At 30.1% G+C, this 23,702-nt stretch overlaps 2 protein-coding genes across 4 annotated transcripts in view; one reads left to right on the top strand and one right to left on the bottom strand.

Annotated features, from left to right (window-relative positions):
* LOC129912540 (cAMP-dependent protein kinase type I regulatory subunit) overlaps positions 1-23,702 on the bottom strand; it is a 96,981-nt gene that overhangs the window by 62,740 nt on the left and 10,539 nt on the right. The window contains exon 1 of one of the 2 annotated variants that reach the window (XM_055990832.1): positions 12,643-12,815. The exons of the other annotated variant lie outside the window; for it this stretch is intronic. Coding sequence (XP_055846807.1) covers positions 12,643-12,645 — 3 coding nt within the window. The 5' untranslated portion in view covers positions 12,646-12,815. Of the gene's footprint in view, positions 1-12,642; positions 12,816-23,702 lie in introns of those variants that run through there. 2 annotated transcript variants of the gene reach the window in all.
* Positions 1,827-4,504, top strand: LOC129912542 (uncharacterized). Of its 2 annotated transcripts, XM_055990835.1 has the most exons (4): positions 1,827-2,516; positions 2,624-2,853; positions 2,961-3,119; positions 3,342-4,504. In XM_055990835.1, the coding sequence occupies exons 2-4, from the start codon at positions 2,754-2,756 to the stop codon at positions 3,470-3,472; spliced, it is 390 nt and encodes a 129-aa protein (XP_055846810.1). In that variant the 5' UTR covers positions 1,827-2,516; positions 2,624-2,753; the 3' UTR covers positions 3,473-4,504. The 2 variants fall into 2 exon arrangements, with proteins under 2 accessions (XP_055846810.1, XP_055846808.1); XM_055990833.1 differs by having other exon boundaries at positions 1,827-2,853.

The following is a 23,702-nucleotide window of genomic DNA, read 5'->3' as shown; positions in this document are numbered from 1 at the left end:
CGGGATTGTAAGATAAATAATTTTTAGTAAATACTTTACCATTTTACATAGCAAAAATAAATTAATTTGTTTGTTCAGGGGGCAACACTGAACAAATTTAAGCGCCAGACAGTATTATCTTGCGCAAGTGCGATGCGCTGCAGACAGTATTATCTTGCGCATGCGCGATGCGATGCATCGCGTTGAATTTCACATTTTCTTAAACAAAAAAGGTAAGTTCGCACTAGCTAGCTTTCATATTTTCATAAATGGAAGACAATATTGTGTGAATTCTTTAAGAATCCATTTGAATATGATTTGTTTTTGTTTCTTTATCTAAATAACTGACTAGAATTATGTTCTTTTATAAAAGGAAACAATTCAAAGAATCTGCAATATCTTTTTTTTTTTTGTATTAAAGGGACACTATAAATAAATAAATAAAAGTATCTCTACCAAACGTAGAACTACGGTGGTGGGGTCTTATTTCTTTTTTTTCTATTTCGATCCATACCTCCTATTAGTAATTTTCTTAACATTGGTGAAAATTTTATAACTTACCTATATGTATGAAAGAACACAAAAAATACGCAAAAATGGAAAACACTTTGTGCCCAGCATGCTGACTCTTTCTCTCACATAATCTCAAAGGGGAATTATTTTTTTAAAGGAGAAACAAAAATGCTGCCTGGCAGAGTGGAGATGTTTGATAAAAAAAATAAAATCTATCAAATAAGTAAAAATGAAGAAAATTCTCTCAGAGTAATGAAAACTTCTTACAGAGTTAACAAACGTCTTATATCACTTTGTAGCTAGATTTGAACTAAAATGTCTTCTTGCTGTCAAAATAAAAATTTTTACAAAAAACGCGACAAGATAAAATCACGTTTTTCGAATGACGCTCAGGAAAAAACTAACAACAAGTTGAAGACTTTTTTCCTCAACGGCATAGGCAAAGTGCGATTATATCGCGTGCGTTTTTTGTTGTGGGACAGCCTTTACCCGTTGCACCCGAGATATAGTTACAGAGAAAAATCGCTAAGTCAGCGTTTACATTCAACGATTTTTCCAGTGGCGATTTTTTTTTGTTGTAATCACTTTAGATTTCGTTCCACTGCAAAACTCTTTCCTTCTTCTTTTCTCAAAATAACAAAAATAAACAAAAATCGTCACTGGAAACATCGTTGAATGTAAACGCTGACTTACATCCTACCCTAATTATCATTTCTTTGAATTGTCTCAGTTTTTGTACGTTTTCGTTATAAAAAATTTAATTAAAACGCAAACATTCTTTACAAAAATTTTCACATTGAATTTTTGCACTCTCCATTGTTATTTTCCTTTTAATCAACGGTGTTTTTCAACACGACAAGAAAGCGTTTTTCTTAAGACGCTTTCTTGTCTTGTCGCTTTGAGGTCGGTGTGGGTAAGCCTTTAGGGCTAGACACTTAAGAATTTTAACGCGAGATTTTTTCGATATTGTGAGGTTCACAGATTTAACCCGCGACTCATTTTTATACCTAGACGTTTCATGCGAGACGTTTTTCGATTTACATAATAGTAAAAGAATAAGAAATATCGAAAAGATGAAAAAACAAATTGGCCTTGTCAGTCGCGGGTAAAATCAGTGCGACTCACAATATCGAAAAAAGTCTCGCGTTAAGTATTTAGTGTAAAAGAGAATATATAATGTTAGGTCTGTTTAAGTACTAAACAAACAACAAATTTCAGCCCACAGTAAAAGCAGAATATCTACTCAAACAGAAAATCTACCTCCAAAAGACAGCGGGTAATAATAAATATCCTGAGAAAAATTGTTTCATGTGTAGACAGGGTGTAATGCAAAAAAACCGCGTTTTATTTGATCACATTGAAAGCGTTGCTTTGCGTTGCATTTATGTTCGCTATATCAGTGTTACCTCTGTTAAGAAAAAAGTGTTAAAATCAAACAGAAACTTAACATTCGTGGAAATAATGAATTATTGAATCCAAGTAATTGTTTAAGTGACAAAATGTTGCTAAGTAAACGGTATTTAAAAAAAAAAAAAACAATTCATTTCGATAAAACATGTTCGTAAGTATAATGTTTGTTCGAAGTCCACTTTAAATTATAGATATAACTACATTGGCCACTTTTTGCAAAAAGTGCAAAAGTAAAAATATTTTTCTCTTACTAGCTCCACCCACCGTTTTTTCGCGTGCAAAAAGTGCATAAATTGCTTTAAAACTTAAAATGAAAGGTTTTCAACACATTTTTTAAGTTTTAATAAGTTTCATTAAAATAAATATACATATATTAATTCCAAAGGTATATTTTAAGAAAAGTTTCATTACATTTTAAAAATTTCTACACGGCAACACTTTTTTTCAAACTCATCGGTCATCGCATCAATTCTATCGCACATGCGCAGTAAGTGTGTGTGTCGAACGAAAACGGTAAAATTGTTGCGTTGAGTTTTCAGTCTGGCTGGTTCTTGGATAAAGTAAGGAAGCAAAAGCAAGTTAGTTCGTGTTGGATACATTTTGATATAAAGGTGGTGAGTACCTATTTTATTATTTAAAGTTTGCATAGTTATTATTTGTGTTTTTATGATCAATATAAGCATAATTACTGTCTAAAAACATAATTTTCTTATGATTACAGCCAAAGATCAATTTTAAATCGAAGTCCACATTAAATTAAATATATATTAATTCCAAAGGCTGGCTCTGGGATAAATTAAGGAAGCAAAAGCAAATAACTTTGTATTGGATACATTTTGATTGTTGAGAAAATGATTCTTTTCATTACTGCTGTATATAAAGGGTTATCATCAATAATAAAAGTCCAAGGACAATCTAGTTTATTAACATACTTAGAGTTGGCCAAAGCTGGTGAGTACCTATTTGTTTATTCAAAGTTTGCATAGTTATTACTTGTGTTTTTATGATCAATATAAGCATAATTATTGTCTAAAAACATAAATTTCGTATGATTATAGTCAAAGATCAATTTAAAATCATCGGAAATATTAAATTTTACGATGCAAAAGCTAACGTTTTTATTTGTGATGAGGACGTAGTTGAGTATGCAATCCAGTTTAAATCTTCTCCAAGCTGGACCTTAGGAGTGCTAGACGATGGCGTTCTTGAAATTCCAGGTAAACATTTAGCCAGTTCATGTGAAATTAGTATTTTTTAAAGTCGCTCATACACATCACATTTGTGCCAGCACCGGTCTCATGAAAAAAAAAGATTGATTTTATTACCTACCTCCGGTGAGCGCTTTTGTGTGATGTGTATGGGCTACTTAAATCTTAACAACCCATTTAAATCAGTTTTTATTATGAATTAAAATCAATTTCTTTTTTTCAAATGATCAGGTTCCCAAGGAAGTTCCCTATCAATACGTGACAGTGATACTACTGTAGCAAATTCATCTTCTATAAGTGACATTAGTGTAACACCATCGCCACCACCGAAACATCCTTCAGAAATAATACTTCAAGAATAAGTGACGTGCAAGAATACGTTATAACTAAAATCAATGCTCAGGTAAAAACATTGAAATAACTAACTGAATTTTTCATTTTACAAAATATATAGGGGCCCTTCTATGTAACTCTGTTCTACTTTCGGATCTGCTAAGAATCTACTTTCGATTTAACTTTTTGTCTGACTACATAAAGTATCTGAATCTTGCGAATAGATAATATTAAAAAATTTTACATCACTAAATTTATTCAATTTTCGTTTTCTACGGAATCACGGAGATACCATTTTACAAATTTGAACACTTATTGTAGAATCGAATTACATAGTTGGGCCCCCGGACATAAATACTTTAAAAATATTCTTTTTTATTAAAATACATTCCAGTCCCACTACTTAAATTCTTTAAAATTATACTTTTTATTAAAATACATCCCGCCATACGTTTTTTAAAGAGTTAAAATTCTGTTCAGTAATAAATTTAATTCAGTCTGTCTAATTTTTTATTAAAATACATCCCAAATACAAGTCAAAATTTAAATTTAATTATACTTTACATATCATCGGTTGACAACCAAAACTCATTATCTGCAATGTAATTTGTATGCAGTTAACGAGTTTTGGTTGTCAACCAACGATATATTCTTTTGCATTTATCTTTACCTTTTTGCGCTCTCTTATTTTTGTGACTAAAACAGTACCTAATATCACTTTGACTTAGGTGCATTTAACATACATATAATAAATATTTAATGTGTAAATATTAAAATTAAATGATAGTTTGTTACTAACTTGTTGAAATGGTGTATTGAGCTGTTGCAAGAATTTTAAAATTTTAGAAGTCAAATTAATTATACATAATTATCTCAAGCACAACTAAGCCCAATCAAATTAATTAGGGAGCAGAAAGGAAACGACAAATGCAGAAGTGCAGTCTCAGTAAAAAAAAAACCTTATATCCAGGATAACATTTCGATCTAAAAATTTGTAAAGCCTTTGAAGTTGATTAAATTGATTCATTATAATTTAAGTAGCGGTTTACATATCTGATAATAGTCGTATGAACTAATGTATTTTATATTTTTTTTGTGTAGTAACTAAAGAAAATTATTCAGAATTTATCCGAGCAACTCTAATTTCGATAATTTTTTTTTTAATATTGGTTTTCCAAAATAATTCAAGTTTTATGGATTTAAAAGTGCCGCTCTTGGCATTACAGTTTATTAAAATCATGGGGTACTTGAAATTTAAGAAAAACAATATTTCAAAACAAAATTTAAGCTTTTTATATAAAAAAAAATACCATTTCAAGTTCATGTTCTATTTTTTTATTTTGTGAAAAAAAGTAAAGTAAAGTAAACTCTTATAAAGTCGCTCATAAATAAAAAAAAAAAAGTTCTTCGAATATGAGTAGGTACTATATGGCAAGTTTATTATAATAAGAATGCGAACTCAAAACTAACAATTACTCGTAAGATAAAAAGTTTTCAATTTGTTTATTTGTAACTTTTATTATATTCATGTAATTAACAGACAATAAGTTTTGTTGATCTGATCTGTTCTGTTTTTATTATTAATTAAAATCAATTTCTTTTTTTTTTTTTTCAAATGGTCAGGTTCCCAAGGAAGTTCCCTATTAATACGTGAAAGTGATACGAGTGCAGAAAATTAAAGACTCTTAAGGAACCCGGCATCGAGAATATACAAATAATTCCTAAAAATATAACATCCTCCAGTAACAATACAACTCCTCAAGAAGAAACATCCTTCAGAAATAATACTTCAAGAATAAGTGACGTGCAAGAATACGTTATAACTAAAATCAATGCTCAGGTAAAAACATTGAAATAACTAACTGAATTTTTCATTTTACAAAATATATAGGGGCCCTTCTATGTAACTCTGTTCTACTTTCGGATCTGTTTAGAAGCTACTTTCGATTTAAATTTTTATCCAAACTACATAATGTATCTGAATCTTGCGAATACATTATAAAAATAAAAATTTGAACACTTATTGTAGAATCGAATTACATAGTTGGGCCCCCGGACATAAATACTTTAAAAATATTATTTTTTATTAAAATACATTCCAATCCCACTACTTAAATTCTATATTAAAATTCAATAAATTAATTATTTCGCTTGTCTATGTTTTGAACTGTTAACTTTAAGTAAATTTTGTTAAGCTTGTAAATTAATACATATATATTTATTGTTTAAATAAAAAAAGAGATACAAATGAAATTTTATCTATATTTTTGAATGGAAAATGCGTAAATCTGAGAATTAGAATTTTGGAGTTATTTTGAAACTGTTGTACGTTTGTGTCACACTATTATCGCGTTTGGGAACATCGAATCTGCTTTTTGGGGTAGACAAAATACACGTTCACAGAAAACGTATTGCGTAAAAAAATCCAAAACTAAACAAATCAAACACCAATTTTCTGAAATACAAATGTATTAATCGTTTGTTAAAGCAATAAGTTTATTTTCCACAGTTAATTTATTGCTTTAACAAACGATCAATACATTTGTATTTCAGAAAATTGGTTTTTGATTTGTTTTAGTTTTGGATTTTTTTACGCAATACGTTTTCTATAAACGTGTATTTTGTCTACCCCAAAAAGCAGAATCGATGTTCCCAAACGCGAAGGTAGTGTGCCACAAACGTATACCCCACAAACGAACAAAATCATTTGATTCAAATGAGTTATTTGTTTGAATCAAACGAAATATATGGTCCCTTCAATTGCTCCTGTCCTGTGCCACAATCGCAAGATACGATTGCAACAAACGTAAGTATAAGGAAAACGAATTGTAGTTCCCTCCAAATGCTATTGTTCTTTGCTACAATCGCAAAGATACGATTGCAACAAACGTGAAATGGTTGTTTGCATCAAACGAACTGCATTTTAATGCTCTTTTTCTTTGCCACAATCGCAAAGATACGATTGCAACAAACGTGAAATGGTTGTTTGCATCAAACGAACTGCATTTTAATGCTCTTTTTCTTTGCCACAATCGCAAAGATACGATTGCAACAAACGTGAAATGGTCGTTTGCATCAAACGAACTGAATTTTAATGCTCTTTTTCTTTGCCACAATCGCAAAGATACGATTGCAACAAACGTGAAATGGTTGTTTGCATCAAACGAACTGCTTTTTAATGCTCTTTTTCTTTGCCACAATCGCAAAGATACGATTGCAACAAACGTGAAATGGTTGTTTGCATCAAACGAACTGCATTTGAATGTTATTTTTCTTTGCCACAATCGCAAAGATACGATTGCAACAAACGTGAAATGGTTGTTAACCCAAAGATTATAAGAATTTGATGCAAACGAAGTCGAAAATATCTACAGCAAACGAAAAAGTCGATTGGGCAATTTTTCCGTTTGCGGCAAACGATTTGTTCTCTGAGTGTGTAAAAAAAAAATTCGAGGTTTTAATCAAAACTAACATTACGATGATGGAGAAGTCCGAAAAAGTGGTTTCCGTCATGACGTCCGTCGGTCTGTGCGTCGGTGCGTCGTCACAAAAAGCTGTACATGAAGCTGCAGCCCAAACGGGTTGAGGGATTTTCTTGAAATTTGGTACAGATGATTTTTTTGTAATTTCCAAGGTTGGTTTTTTTTTTGTTTTTTAATATCTCGCTTTAAACGTATACCTCCCATACAAAGTTTTGGAGTTATTGCAACTTTCTCGAAAACGGCTCTAACGATTTTGATTAAATTTAACATACGTAATGCTGTTTGCAGTTCTAACATAACTGCGTTTTTAGTTTTTCTCAAAAAATGCGGATAGTGAAAATATGACATTAACTCTTTTTTAAATCGCGGATGTCGGCTCTTCCCGTACATCTTAATGGAGTTATTGCAATTTTCTCGTAAATGACTCTAACGATGTCGATTAAATTTTACACAAGTAATGTTATACGTAAATCTAACGTAACTGCATTTTTAGTTTTTCTCAAAAAATACGGATAATGGAAATATGATTTTACATTTTTTTTAATCTTTGATGTCGGCTCTTCCCGTACACCGTTAATGAGTTATTACAATTTTCTAGACTAAATTTGACATACATAATGCTTTAAGTGATTTTAATGTATGTAGCTAATTGCGTTTTTTGAGAAATATTTTTTTGTAAAAAAAACACGAGTAACAAAAATATGGCGTAAGAAAAACTAAAAAAAAATAATTTCGTATTTTTGCATTTCTTATGAAATTCCTTAAAAAAATCAAATTTTAACTAATTCAAAATATTTTTTTTTAAATCTTTGACATAAAAGCTACTTTTATCATAAGAGCAAGTACGTGTGGCCCCAGTCGTGCATTTTATTTAGTTAGACATAACCCTGAAATCAAAGTCGTAACCATCGAAAATGTCTACAACCTGATATTCAACCATAATTTCGAAGCAAACAAAAGCTAAAACCCAACAAAGCTGAAAAATAATAAGATGGTGGAGATGAAATTTCCAAAAATCTTCAAAAATTTACCAGCAAACCAAATTTAAAAATCATGGCAAGATCGTTCAAAATGGAAATTACAAAATACAGAAAAAATGTTTAATATAAAACCGCAAAATTTTGAAAAATTATTCTTTTAGATGCCAGAGAAAATCTTAAAGAACAAAAAGTTTTGTTTAAAAAAGTCCATAAAAAGTTCCAAAAACATTTTTCCGGTGACTTTGTGAATTCCGCAAATACTTAAAACCCAAAATTTCTAAAATTAAATCAGAGAAAAAATTTTGATATGGGACAAAATCAAACATTTTTGATAACCCAAAATTCAAAAATCTTATTGAAGTCAAAAGTCGAAAATTCCAAGGAAAACTTTGATGTGCGACAATATTGCGAAATCATGATAACCAAAAGTTCAAAAATCCCAACGAAGTCAAAAATCCTAAATTTTTAAAACTGTAGAAATACGAAAAACGCAAAACTAAAAAAAAAATTTTTTGATATGGCCAAATTTTCAAAAAATTTGTCATATCTGCCAAAAGTCCTAAATTTCAAATTGTAGAAATGCGAAAAACCTAAAATTCATCTTAACTCAAAAAACTCATCTAAGTGAAAAGTCCTCGGTTTCAAAATTCAGAAAATATTAAGCCAAAAATAGTGAAGAATATTTTTTTCGGAGTTATTCCAAAGTCCAAAAATCTCAAAACCTAAAAAGTAAAAATTCTGAAAAGTTAAATTATTTTGGAACTTTGGAAAAATGTACTTCGTTAACCTTAAGGACATAAAATAATGTTTAATTTTTACGATTCGTTAAAAATACTTCACATTTCAACAATATTTTATTCAATAAATATTTTATGTATCTCAAACAGGGCCTGGTGTTAGAGTTTTTGAATAAAATGTTAATCAGTACAAATTCAACTTCATAAAAATGTTAACAAGCTGTTAGGTACTTCAACGTTATTGCACATAGTTCATTTTAGATGAGTTTAAAACATATAAACCACCGCAGCACAAAAACTGCCTTAATCAAAACTGAATCCTTTCTTCCTTCCTCCACCAATTCAAGTCCTGAGACAGTTTCATTTTCTTTTGTTTTCTAGTAAAATGATACATTTGAATAAACTTTTTTAAAACATATGTAAAACTTGATTATTGCTGTTTCTCGCGCGCAAACATTCGACCTTTTGAAACTTTATACCTAATCATAAGGTGAAGTATATGTGTTGTATATGCATTTCAAAAGTAATTACAAACCATCATATAGTTGGTTTTTTGAAAAAGAAAGAAAAATATAATCATCCAGGAAGAACAAAACAAAACATCTGGAAATTGGTATACTTTTTGCATGGCAAATAGTGTTTTCCCTTTCGATGTTTTAATTGCTTTCGCGGAAGTAGGTGTAGGTACACAACGGTTGCTACATCCGGCTCTTTAAATTGCAGTTGTACATCCCCACATACAAAGTGTTTTACAAAAGGTACACTACATGCATTTTTAATATAAAGAAATAAAACCTAAGTAGTCTCTAAGGATATCGTCCTTTAGTTGGTGCAATTGTTGTCAACGTCATCACTGTCGTAAGTTGTCTCAGGCCTCTGGAGTCTATCGACACGACTGCTGCACACCACACCAAATAAAAAAAAAAAAAAAACAACGACAAAAGCACCAATAAAAGGCAATAAAAAGGGCAAATTTAAAAGTCATAGCAGAGAAAAAGAGAGACTGTGGGTTGCTAAAGGTGGCAAATTACTTCCGGAATCTTTTGTTAGAAATCTTTATAAAATGTACTCAAGTTGAAAGCGTATATTATTAAGATTGGAAGACAGACATAAAATTTTATACAAGGTATCATCAGGAACTCAAGTATTTTGTCTTAAGAAAAAGGGATTGATGGATTTTCAATGAGTAATAGACAAAGACACACAACTGGCTGCCATCCTTCTTTTTGCTTAAGAATATTTTAACTAAGGATTCATCAATGTAGAAAAGAAAAATGACTTGTTAAATAATTACACTCAGGATAATGGGGATTTATACAACAACAAAAAAAGAGCTACAAAACAATGCAAAGCTAAATCTTGAAGAGAAAAAAATCAATAAAGCAGTTTAAAGTTTGAACTTCTAGTGCTTTAAATCAGATAGAAAAAGAGGAGATTTTTTCGGAGGTAGACTTTATTTAATCTTCTCCAAAGCTAAAAGTTTCTCAAACGTGAAGGAAACCTTCGAATATTTAATCCACAAGGTATTTGTATGTGCTGTGTAACTTAAAGGATTTTTTTTTTGACTTTTTTTTCTCAGAAGATGAAAATAAAAAAGGGATGAGATGATAAAGTTATGGGCAACAATACGAAATAAGCTGTGGTTGAAGATGATATCGAAATTAAGGTTTGAAAAGGGATAATTGTTGAAAGGATTTTACTTAATTTAAATAAACCGATTTCAAAAAAAAAAAAAAAAAACAGCCTATGAAATGTAAGCTTTTTTTATGAGAAAATTGTTATCTGCTTAAGAGATTGTGGACGATAATTTTTTTTTTTAATTAATTAAATTGGCTTTTTGGAATTAATACATATTTCTGAAGCTTTGACAGAAAAGGAAACCGATATCTACGCAATTGAGACATGGTGTAAACTGTTAGGATTTTACTTTTTTTCAGAGTTAAACATCCAGTATTCCTTGAAGGGTTTTACGTTTGGACTTTGGAGTTCCGGGATTTTCTATTGTTTTGAATTTCAGCCTTAATCTTGAGGAACTTTGTAGATTTTGTTTTGTAGGGGTTTTGTGTTTTTTTTTTTTTAACTGCCGAATCGATTTGTTCGATTTTGGTTGAAGAAGTCTTTTAGTTCAGATTCTAATAACAATTTGGTTCAGATTCTAGCCATTTCGGAATTTCAGTCTCGATTTTTTATTTAATTTTCCGATTTTTGAGATTCTTTTTGAATCCCCAAATTTTTTTTTCTGTTACTGAATTTCGATTCATTACTTAAAAAAACGATATTTGGGGAAAAGCAAGAGGAATTTTTTTATATGTATTATGTTCTTTGAATTTTTAAACTTGATATTTGGAATTTTTGGTTTTCTGGACCAAAATTTCCGACTTTTTGGTATTAGAAGATTTCTGAATTTCATACATTTATTATTGAAATCGTTCGAAATCCTGAAAGTCAAATGCCGAAAACCCAAAGTTCATACAATATTATAATTGAGAAATGTTCAAACATTTTCAAAACGCAATAAAGGTCCAAAAACTTGAAAATTCGGAAAATACATAATATTGAAAGAATACATAAAACAAAAAATATAAAAACCACCACAGAAAGATACACAAATGCCAAAAACCCCAAAATAAAACTTTGATCTAAAAAGTTAAAAATCTCGGTAACTTGAAGTTCGTTAAATTCGAAGTCATAAAAGCTGAAAAAGAAATTTTCAAAGATGGAGGTTTCCAAAACCCTATAAAATTGAACACAAAACCAAAAAAAATTAATGCTGTGAATTTTTAATCTAAAACCCAATGATTTTGATTTCGGAAAAAAATACTTTGTCCGAATTTCTTGGTGTTTAAAGATTAATCATTTCGTTTTTTAATTACTTAGATTACAATTTTTTTTGAGTTATAACAGTTTTCTTGAAAATGCTTCTAACGATTTTGATAAAATTTTGAGTGCTTTTTTTTTAAATATTAATATCAATATTTAAGACTAGAAATGCATATGATAATTCGAATTCAAAAGCTAAGTGAAATTGCAACTGCGTTTAAAAAAGAATTGGAAAAAAACATATACCTATGTAGTTAATTTTTTATTTTAGTTTAAACTTTATTCTTAATTCCATGAATTTTTACACAATTTTTTGGATTTTCCGGCAATTTATTTATTTAATAAATTTTATAATTTACAAAAACTTATAAAAATAGATTTTCAAAGCTATATTAATTTTTTTCAGATGGCCTTAATTTCCTTTATTTCTACCATCATTACCGGAAGACAGAATCTTTCTTATCAAAAAATGATAACAACCACAAATATTATGAAAAAAGGTCATTGTTTTTACACAAATCCTAACATAATAAAATCTCTAAAAGTCTATTTTTGTTATTCTTTTTTTTTAGATTTAAAAATCACAGGCACGTAAAGCTATAATTTACGTAAATAATTCCAGTCACATAAACCACAATCCTATCTAAAAGTCCTTTTTTTTCAAAAACATAAACCAACATAACCCAGAGCTGTATTAAAGTCACACAACTCTATAAAGTTTACATGCTTATTTTTAAGGATGAATTCCCTTCGTTTAGACTTGACAATCTAATAACATTAGGTTCCTTCCAAATCAGGATCCTCTTACCACACAAATTTATATTCTCGGCAAAACGAAGAAGAATGGAATAAACAAAAAAAGATTTCAAAAAAAAAAAAAAAAAGGATCCCCAAGCTCATGTCAAGAATGAAACGAGTAGAACATTAATATACGTTAGGTCCACCCTATGACCTTTGAAAAACAGTTCCAAAACACAGAGGACAAAAGAAGAGAAGCGGATAAAAAAATTTGAATTTTTAATCATAAAAATGATAACAAAAAGGAAGAAGAGTAACATTTCTAATACAAAAAAAATTACTATTTCTACTGACTGACTGAATTAACACACACACAAAAAACAAAAGAAGAGCAAAAATGTTATTGTTTTTATTTTTAATGAAAAAAAAAGTGTAATCGTACCATTAAACAAGGCACTCAGAGGAATGGAAGTTTATAGTACAAACGGAAATCCTTCTTCGGTTTTATTTTTTTCTGCGGCGGGCAGGATGCGCGTGTTTTGGACCTTAACCAGTCCAACACTCCACAAATGGCCACTTTTGTTTACTAACAAATTTATGCCATACACTATCCTTATTCCAGAAAAAAACACAAAAATTCGTCGTATCGAAGACTCCTCTCACCTTACACGAGGATTCGGAATTTAAAAAAAAAAAAACGAACAACACACACAAACACCTCACCTATGAAGAATAAACAATAATATTGGACGGCAATGGAATTTGCGCGCGTATATACACCAACCAACAGCAACCTGAGCAACCGAAAGCAAAACGTACAGAGCTCGCAACCGAAATTCAAAACCTAGCAACTACCGGACCAGAGCGTAGGAACGGAACTGAACTCTCGGATATGCCCCTATGATGATGTCCTCCTCATAGGATTGTTGTATAGTATAGAGTTGTCTTGTCGGTCGGTATAACTCGTAGGTACCAACATAAATGTCGACAACGACGACGTCGTCGCCGCTCGGATTTGCCCTAGTACCTACAAAGTTTTGTTGAGGCAGGCTGTTTTTTTTTTGTTAGATGGGTGGATGTGATGGTGGTGGTCGTTTGTTGGTTTGTGTTCGTGTTCGAACGACCTTCAGAAATATTTTGCGTGAGCTTTTTTTAGAATGAGTTTTCTTCTTCATTCTTTATGTCATTTCAAGTTCAATCTATGGAGGAAAAGCTTCAGGGATAATAATGTTGTGTAGTGAGAGTAAAATGAGAGAGAACAGCATTGCCACATAGCTTTTTTAATATGGTTACCAGTTTTTAAGTTTTTTCTGTATAATCTGTTGGTTTGAATGGATTTGTTCAATAAAGATTTATTTAATTACTTCGGTATACTAGAAATGCGACATTTGCATGTTTGCAATCAATTTGAAACTTATGTGTTTGCGAGCCGATTAAAAACTTATTTCAATATTTTTCTTCACCACCTATTTAACTGATTTTAATGAGCTATAAATTAATGCCGAATGAATAGACTTCAAAACAACTCAAAATCAGTCGAAAAAGTTAGAGTTACATCATTTCAATCGGTTTGAAACTAATTTGAAACCGATTTGGAACTATTCAATTTTGAATTTATTTCTATTTTATTCATATTTTTTACACAAGCTTTGGGCTTTAAATTGTTGGCAATGTAATATGAACTTGCTTGCAACTATTTTGAAACTGATTTTCATTTGCTTGTAAAAGTTTTCTAAATGCTTTTAAACTCAGTTCATAAGATTTAACTTTTAAAGAAATCCAGAACTAAATAAAAACATTAAGTAGTTTCCAATCGATTTCAAATTATTTTGGAAACGTTTTGAAACTACTTTTGATGTTTTTTTTAATAAAATCCTCTGAATCAATTACCTAAAACTATTTTTTTAATGGACTTTTGAGTATTCAATTGTTTGCAACCTTGCATCTTCTTCCTCTGAATTTCTAGCCGTTTCAAGACTCACACAACACTATGGACTTAAAAATTAACTATTGTTCATAACTCAATGAAATTGTTTAATAGTTCTCAATTGACTAGAAAATAATTGGCAATCGATTTGAAACAGAGTGGCAATCAGTTTAAAACAAGTAACCAATTGTGTTAATGTTATTTTGCAATCGGTTTTAAACTTGCCCATGTGCTAGACTGAAACTGCTGGATGAAAACTAATTTGCAATTAATTTAAAATTATTTTGCAACCGAATTTAAACCATTTTGCAATCCATATTAAGTTAATTTTTGTTAAAAGTTAGATTTGTTAGCTTTTTGTTTTTTAAACTGCCCAAAAAAACAGCATGGTCACACTGATTATCTGCACATTAGGGTTGGTGAAAAAAATAAATGAATCTTTGCCAAACATGTGCAAAAGTTTCACACCAATAGCCTCACACACATACACATTTAAACCAAAAAACAGGAGAGCTTTTAAGTTTCGCTTTTGCATGATGGCGTCACAAGGACTTGGTTGTTTTTTTTTTTTTTTTTTTTTTGTACTGTGATTACTTGGTTTTGGGTATCTATGAGGTACTAAAAGCCGACTACGACGACACACAGGCGAATAGAAGGCAGGTTTTGGTACTATATATCCTTAATTTTGTGTGTTTCTTCTTGTTCCTTTTGTCGGAATAAAATGGGTTCATGTTAAATTTATTTCTATGACGTGCTTTCACACTCACTCGACCCCCTTCCACTCAATAAAAAAAAAAGATTCAAACTTAGTCACTAACATCCATCAAGGATGAAAAGGCCATAATATACAAAAGAAACTAAAGAGCGTGTTGTGGAAATACGGTTCTAGTCTTTTTTTCTCTTTTTTTTGTTTTTGTTGTAGTAAAATACACCACCAGCATGTATACTGTCATCAACATTGAATCTTCTTTTTTTTTTGTGTGTTATGCTATTCTTTGAGTTAAGATATAGACAGCGCACTGTGGCGTATACGCGATCTTTTATTTTTTACTCGATTTGAAACCACTAGTTTGACTAGTGTTTTAAAAAAACTTTCTTTCTTTTTATCCAATTTTAACCTTTTTGAAAGTGAGACAAATGGCATTCTATTTGCTGACTGCGGAATAGATAAGAGAAAAAAAAATAAAGCCTTTTGTTCACGGCACATCTTTTCAGGAGGCATAAAATAAAAAAAATAAAACACAAGAGAAAGATGGTATTTAATAGTCACCGGAGGAGGTATATATGCTCGTAGAAGATAGAATGTTGCTGACGCGCTCTAGGAGCTTTGAAAGTTTTTTTTTGTTTCTTTTTTGTTCTTTCAATTTAATTTTAAATTTTGTTGCTAGTTTTTTTTTCGTTTAGTTTGGAAACAGGAGATTTCTATATTCGTGTTTTACGTGCAAAAAAGTTTTGTCCAATTGAAAATTCCAAAAAGGAACACTCTGATTGTGTGCGGGAGAAAATTGTGGAATTTTCAATTATTTGCTGTTTCCTTTGTTGGTTTATCTGGCGAGAGGGGCAGCACTGGTAATGACTGGTGGTTTATATTTTATGTGTGATTGCTGCTCGTTTTGGACAGAAATTGAGAATTCAGAATTGAGTGCGTTTGCAAATGATGTGGTTTGTATGCAATTTTCTGAATGGATTTTAAATCATTTTCAGTTATTAAATAAGAGCAAGGTAGAAAGGCAGTTATAATTTGTTTTGCAATTTTAATTCGATTTGCGTAAGAGAGTAAAATGTGTATTTTAATAAAGAAATAAAATTTACGTTAAAAGGATTATTTTGTAAAAAATTATTTTAACGATTATAACGATTTTGTATTACTTTATTATTTTATTTAATTTTTTTATTATTTTATTATTAAATTATTTTATTATTTCTATTTTTTTTACTTTTAATAATTACAGTTTTCTTGAAAAACGGCCCAAACGATTTTGATAAAAAAAAACTCAAGTTAATTTTTTGGGCATTTTTTTTTTAAATTTTATATAAATTATATAAAAAATAAAAATTTAACTTTACAAAAAAAATGTCTGAAGTTTTCTACTACGAATAGAAAGTATTTCCAAACCAAACACAACTACAGAAATTCCAATCAGTATACCACAAATACTCTACAAAGCCAAAAGTCTTTCATTGTGCAATGGTATTTTCTCCCTATCTCGCATTTTATATTTTCAATACTTGTAGCTTGAGTGCTAAATTTTGATGTTATTCCTGCAGCATTTAACTCCTTTAACTTTTCATTAAAAACTGACAAATAAATTCAATATTTTGACAAAAACATAACTAATTGAAAATTACTAACAATTTGCGGTACTAAAAAGAGTTCAGTTCCGTGTCTCAAGTTTTCATGTAAATAATAATAAAATGCATCTAGTACAACTAATGCTGTATATCTGTTTTCCATCTTTTCCATATTTTTTAATCCCTTTTCATATTCTTTTATTAAAACTAGCTGAGCAAGTTTTGCTTTCATAGCTTGAGAAAGTTGGAGCCTCTGGAGGAAGTAAAAGGGCATAGAATCAAAGCTATCCTTACGAAAAGCATCATACAAAGAACCCTGATAGGCACTCCGCAAGACTTAAGTGGGAAAAAGAAATTGTACGAAAATAAATCTGGCGAAATTGCGACGTGGTGTTCGACTAACTGCATAGCCAAGGATAAGTGCCAAAAAATTCGTCACTGGTGTGTGATTTTCTTTTCCAAAGACAAATTGATAAATTTTAAGCTGCATCACTTTCAAGATGGATGTAAAAAGTATGGTTAGGAAAAGAAATCCACCCACATGAATCCATAGCTCATTTGTAAATGGCTGGGCAAGACGACCTAATGTACTTAATCTACTTTTTTTTCGAACCACATATACAAATATTGACGTGTGATAGGCTATTGTTGGAGAAAAAATTTGTCGGCCATCATTTGAATCCATAAAGCCTCCAATTGCAATATCGACTTCATGATTTCTTAACTGCAAAAGCAATCATTTTCCAATGAATCATAATGATAGTTAAAGAAAGTACAAACCTTTTTAAAACAAAGCTTGGTTTTTTTGAGAAAGGTCTCAAATCAATTGTAAAATTCAATGCCATGGCTAGAAATTTCAAAACATTTCCTTCCAAACCAGATATATTTTCCCAATTTCCTACCGGTTCTGGATTACTTGTGTTCCCATCAAATGTGAAATAGGGACGATATATACGGGCTGCAATCTTAAATGGACATTTGAGAAATTTGTGAGTTTTTTCGGAAAAAACCGTTTTTAAAGTTTCAAAGCCTTCACTAAAATTGTACAAGAGTTTTGGTACACAACGACGACAAATGTTTTCCGAAAACAAAAAGTAAGTGTACATGTGAATATCTTTTGTTGGTTGGTGAAGTGTTACAATATTTAAATCGATAACGTCAAATTTATAGCAGAGTAAAAAAATTTCATGCATAACATTAAAGAAATCTGATTTTGGATTTGTTAAAATTACACTGGTCAACAAAATTTAACTTTTTTTTGCCACAAGAACCAAAATATACTTTTCTAGTAGTTTTTGGGGTGTTGAATCCGAATCTGAAGTCAGAAATTTGATTGGCCTCCGTTTTTGAAATATTACCGTTATATAATGCTAAAAAACGTAATTTTGGCTGTTTTCGAGGTTATGTTTTTATGTAGGGTAATTCATTATAAACAAATTTGTAACGGTTATTATAAGAACAGATATTCTTCTTTCAAAAACTGTTTAAATTTTCCCGATATCTCTTTTATTGCTCAAGATATCTTAAATTTCATTTAATAAGCCAAAGAGAAACTAAACTTAATCTAAAGTTTAAGTCACTTGCCACAGAATTTTTGCCACAAGAACCAAAATATACTTTTCTGAAGGTTTTCGAGTTGCTGAGCTCAAATCCGCAATCAGAAAAATTCTTTTAGCCTTCGTTCTTGAAATATAACCATTATAAAAAAAACCCTTTTTTGCACTTTATAACGGTAATATTTCAAGAACGAAGGCTAATAGAATTTTTCTGATTGTGGATTCGAGTTCAGCAACCCAAAAACCTTCAGAAAAGTATATTTTGATTCTTGTGACAAAAAAAGTTTAATTTGGTTGGCCAGTGTTGTTTTTGATTCAAAGACCGCTACTTAAATTTTAAATATCTCGGGCAATAAAAGAGATATCGGAAAGATTTAAACATTTTTTGAAAGAATAAAACTAGTTCTTATAGGCACCGTTACAAATTTGTTTATAATGAATTACTCCACATAAAAACATAACCTTGAAAATAGCCAAAATTACGTTTTTTGACATTTTCTAACGGCAATATTTCAAAAACGAAATCCAATCAAATTTTTCTGACTTCAGATTCGGATTCAGTACTAGACTAGACTACTAGAAAAGTATATTTTGGTTTTTGTGGCAAAAACCTTGTTGACCAGTGTTATCAAAAAACGAAACTGTCTTTCATAGGGATTGTCCTCAAATAATTGATAGAGATACCTAAAACAAAAATTAAACAGATTAAAACCACTTATTTCTGTCCAGTATTTTCTTACTTAAAGGCTTTCAAAGAGTCTACAATGAATAAGTAGTACTCCATAGGTTTAAAGTATTTCCGCAAATAAAATTGAACAGCAATCCTTCCTTTACCACATTTACCACTTCATTCCTTATAAAGTGCCTTATTCTTTTTTGGAATAGATTAACTTATTAATTACCAGCCAGTTATGTTTGAATATTTTTCACTTAAAGTAATGAGCCTTATTTTCATATTAAATATTTTGTTTAGGCTTTCAATTATTATAATTACTTTTCTAGTATGGACAATCATAAATGAATAAGTTGACCCTTTTAGAAATGCATTTATTTGAGTTGTTTCCATTTCTTTAAGAAAGGAAGTAGGCGGAATAGAAAGATAATTATTCTTACTGAAGAAAGTTTTCACTACTATTTTACATTGTTTCCCCAGCTAGGAGTAAAGTCTTAGCTATAGCGTTACCATGTGAAAATAAACTATAAAGTGCTGTAATTTAATTTAATGTACCTCATTTAGTTCGACTTTTTGCAAAACTTTAAAAAAATTATAGCTATCGGTCAGGAGAAATAAGCTAGACAAATTAATAGCTTCAAAGTCACTGAAAGAGGTGCGGGAGTTCACAACGTTACCAAGGCGTTACCGCATTTTATTTTATATAAATTAATTAAATTCGGCTTATTGTTGAGTGTTTCTATAAATATTAATTATTTATTAAAACTTGTTTGTGATTTTGGTTTTGGAGATTTTGGGATGCTGTTTTGGACATTTTATGTTGGGGATTTTGTTTCTGAGGTATTCAACAATATGAAATTATTAAATTAAAGTATTTAAGTATCATAATTTGTTCTCTTTAAACGTTGACTTTTCGTTTTTTTTCTTATTAGTGGTCCGGTCAACTTGCCTGTACGATTGTCTAAAATTTAAAAAAAATATCTAATTTAAATTACTTTCAAAATCCGTCCCTCTTCCTTTCCTTCTTTCAAAATGAGTTTCATAGAGATTCATGTATTTTCTTTCAAATTGGAATAATAAATATAATTTTTTCGTATCTTCATTTGAAAAAAAAATACAAAGTAGGTACCTAATTTTTTTCAGAATAAAGAAAGAAAAAAAAAAAAAACACAAAAAAATGCAAAATTGTGTAAGCTTCTTCTCTTTATAAATTCTCATTATTTCTTACTTCGTTTTGTGTGGGTTTTCCATGATGCTGATGCTTATGATTATGGCAGGACTTTGGGGATTAAAATAATCCATTAAGTTGCCTCTTCTTTCTTTGTCATCTTTCATAAATCTTTACTACACTCTTAACAAGGCAACGAAAACTTCAACTTGTCACACTATTTTAAATGGAAAATTTAGCTTAGTTTAATAAAGTGGCAAAGTGCATTCAAAAACCACAACTCATCAATCAACTACTTGTATACTCTTACTAACGATTTGGATGGATGGAGCTTGGTAAGTTTTTTTAATTAAAAACCATGACATTGCCTCAGGGCTTGGGGGATGTCATTCAACACCACAAGTTGCATGTTTATAATTCTTTGTAGAGAGATAGATATTTACATATTTTATATAAAAAAAAAGAAAATTAAATGTTTGATTACAGAAATTCAAGTGCGCGCAATGAAGCAATAAATCAAAGAGTTTTTCATAATAAATCTTGCAGACTTTTTTTTTATTCTAATTAGTAGGAAAACTTAAAATGCAAATAACTCGGATGTGAGTGTTTTTATGAGTGGTTTTTTGTCGGTGTTCATGATTTTCACAAACATCGTCATTATGATAGATTCTTAGAAAAAAAATTGATCTATGAATTAAAACCATTGAAAGATTAAGGTAAAAACAGCACCACAAGAATTTTAATAGCCTTCTTCTCATTTTTCATGTTTGCTCTTGGATAACGGGATATCATTCAAAAGTTTTAACGAGGAGCTATTAATCATTTAAATGAGTTTGGAAAATGTTGTTTTTATGTGTGAAGGAACTTCACATACGGGCCACTTTTTAAATGATAAATGAACTTTTGCTTTGCTAGGCTTTTGAAAAGTTGTTTTATCTTAATGGTTAGAAGTGTTTTTCTTACCTGTTATATTCCTTAATTTTTGTGTAGTATTTGTATGTGACGAATAAGGGGGGAAATCCCTCCAGACGACACCTTTTTCACTATTTTTTTATGAAAAACTGAAAGCACTTATTGAAATTTGGAAAAAGACAAGATATTACTGACATTATCAAGAATTGAAAAAAATGGCGGCTCTGGAGCCTTTCAAAGTTGACGCCTCTAGTTTGAGCCGTGCAATGTACAGGTCCAGGAAATCATCTTAAATCAAAAATCAAAATTTTTTTCCGTTAGATGATATTAGTACGCATTGCATGAACCTAAATTTATTTTTTTTAAATGAAAAATAAAAATTAGAAATCAAAATAACGAAAAAAAACATGTTTTTTTTTACAAAGAAGTAGTTAAAAAAAATATTTACTGTACAAATTTTATTCAACTTTTAGGTTCATGTTGTGGCCAATGATTTAAGGAGTAGTTTGCTTCAAATTTCAAGTCGATAGCTTCATTAGTGTTTGAGTTACATTGCACGGCGCGGAAAAAAAATCGTTTCGAAAAAAATGTGTTTAAAGTTTTCGTTTTCGTACTATGGTAGGTTCGGAGCGCATTGGTTTCGGGACTATCTAGGCACTTTTGAGGCTTCATTTAAGGCTAAGACCACTGAAAGTTTCTTCGGTTGATAAATAAATTTATTACGCAAAAAAAAAAATAATGCAAAAATAAAAAATTCCAGAGGGATTTCCCCCCTTAAAAAGTGTAGATAAGTTCAAAATAAAAAATAAAAAAAATAGTAAGCTCAAATATTGTCTGAAATTGAAATTTAATTTGCAAAAAATTGTCTGCCTTGTAATGCAAATAGGATGGCATTTCGGTATTTTTTAGAAAAACAACACCTTTTCATTCTATCACTGAAGTGCATGACAATTGATTAAACTGAACAACACTTCGTATTCCGAATAAAATGTCTTTTAACCATTCAACAGAAAGAGCAGAAGTTTCCGGCGGCGAGATGTTAAGACCTAACTATACTATACAATTTAAAAGGTCAGTTAGTGGTCAAGAAAGGCCAACTTAAACTCAGTTTTGCTATCAATAAAATGTTACGCATACACCACAGTGACTATAAACTGATAAAAGATATTTCCGACCAATAAATGCTATCAGTTGACCTTTATTCAACTTTTACTGAACTTTAATAATAATGGGGGGTCAAATTGTACATATTATTGAAAACGCAGCTTCCAATAATTCTACTTCGTGATGTTTTCTTTATTTTTTATTTCCAGACTGACAACTCATGCTTCTCAGACTATTTGAAGCTGGTAGATAAGATTTGCAAAATCTGCATTCTTTTTGGATTTTTCTTTCTTTTACATCTACAAAAAAAACACCCTTCCACTTATTTTATTCTTGATTTGCATGAAAAAGCCAGCATTGATTTTATCATCCTTATCCCAGATTTTCCTTACTTCCCAAAAAAACACCCTTTCACCTAAAATATTTTTATCCGCCGCATAGATTCTTGGTACCTGTATGGTTAATGAAACGTTTTTACGAATTTTCAATGAAGTAACATTTTTGTCAGTTTTTTTTTCATTAAAGATAGGATTCTTATTGCAAAAGCTTTTGCATTAATTTCAGGCACTAAGATCACATCCATCACATATTTCACTTTGAATCATCAACAGTTAAATCTCTTATAAATTTGTATTTAACAAAAAAAAAAAAAACTCTATCTTACAAGAATATTTCGAAAAGGCATGTTAATACATAAATCTGTCTTTGAGAACTTTCATTTAGTCTTCAATACAAAATATGCCTTGCCTTTTAAAAATGGGCAGTAAAGTGTGTGTCCTTATTTCAAATTCATCCTTTTAACATTCGATTTGAAAAAAAAAAAAAATCAATTCAAATATGAACGATCTCGGGTTACAATTTCAAAATTTTCTCCAAACGACCCTAATAAATATAACCCTTACATTTGCAATTCCCTATAACATTTTTCCCATGCCTTCCATATCTCTTTCACGCTCATTCAATGTTTGAATCATTGTATTTATAACTGAGTTTCTATACAGCACATTGCTTTTTGTTACATTGTGGTTATTGTTGGCACAACTGCGTGCGGACTCATTTTCAAGAGGTTTATATGTATGCCTTTTATTTATTTTTGTATATATTATGTGTGTTAAGTCTTTAACCATTAAGCTATACAGAAAACCAAACCAACTCTTAAAGATTGCTTTTTCATGAATCTATTTGTTTTTATGATCAAAACAGAATACAAATAGGTCCTCCTGCCACCAACTTATTGTAAGGTAAAATCGACTTCTTTTTGGAAATAGATATTCGCCTTGAGGGAGGAATTAATATTACCATATGAGATTTAACCGATATTAACAACAACATAAACTGGCCCAGCCAGCATGTTCCAGGACAATTGCGTAACTTTTTGAATTATTTTATTATAATTTCCTAAAATGTTCGTTAGACTCTCCCTTTTATTGGCCAACTCTAAGTTGCCATTATTGATGCCAAGCCTTTCTATTTGTTTTCCATATTAATTTCTGAGAGTGAAAAGAATGAGAATATTGGCTACCAATTTTGTGTGTCGAAAGAAAATCGATATAATATTTAAGAGAAATATGAAATAAGCAATATAATTAAGGATTTATGACGCACAAAATGAAATAATACTATAAGTTTGTTTTTATATGGAAAATATAACTGATTTATTAATAAAGTGAGAACAAAAGAAAACTTTTTCTATCTACATCAAGTCACGCTATAGGTCTTTTGGAAAGAAGAAAAAAAGAACAAAACAAGAACAGCTGATGAAGGCCAAAGCTTGTGAATCAGTGTTTGCCAAAAAGTAAAAAAAAAAAAATAATAACACAAAATTGAAATCTGGGTGTGTTGTAAATTTATTACTTGTGTATTTACTTTT

Source organism: Episyrphus balteatus, chromosome 2, assembly GCF_945859705.1.
Source record: "Episyrphus balteatus chromosome 2, idEpiBalt1.1, whole genome shotgun sequence".
Taxonomy (NCBI): domain Eukaryota; kingdom Metazoa; phylum Arthropoda; class Insecta; order Diptera; family Syrphidae; genus Episyrphus; species Episyrphus balteatus.
This window is presented reverse-complemented; position numbering and strand designations above follow the sequence as displayed.

Bases quoted from the DNA above. Each gene is read 5' to 3' on its own strand.
- LOC129912542 (XM_055990835.1), top strand. From the start codon at position 2,754: ATGATTCTTTTCATTACTGCTGTATATAAAGGGTTATCATCAATAATA. The intron at 2,854-2,960 runs GTGAGTACCTAT...GTATGATTATAG, and splicing joins CTTAGAGTTGGCCAAAGCTG to TCAAAGATCAATTTAAAATC. The intron at 3,120-3,341 runs GTAAACATTTAG...TCAAATGATCAG, and splicing joins TGGCGTTCTTGAAATTCCAG to GTTCCCAAGGAAGTTCCCTA.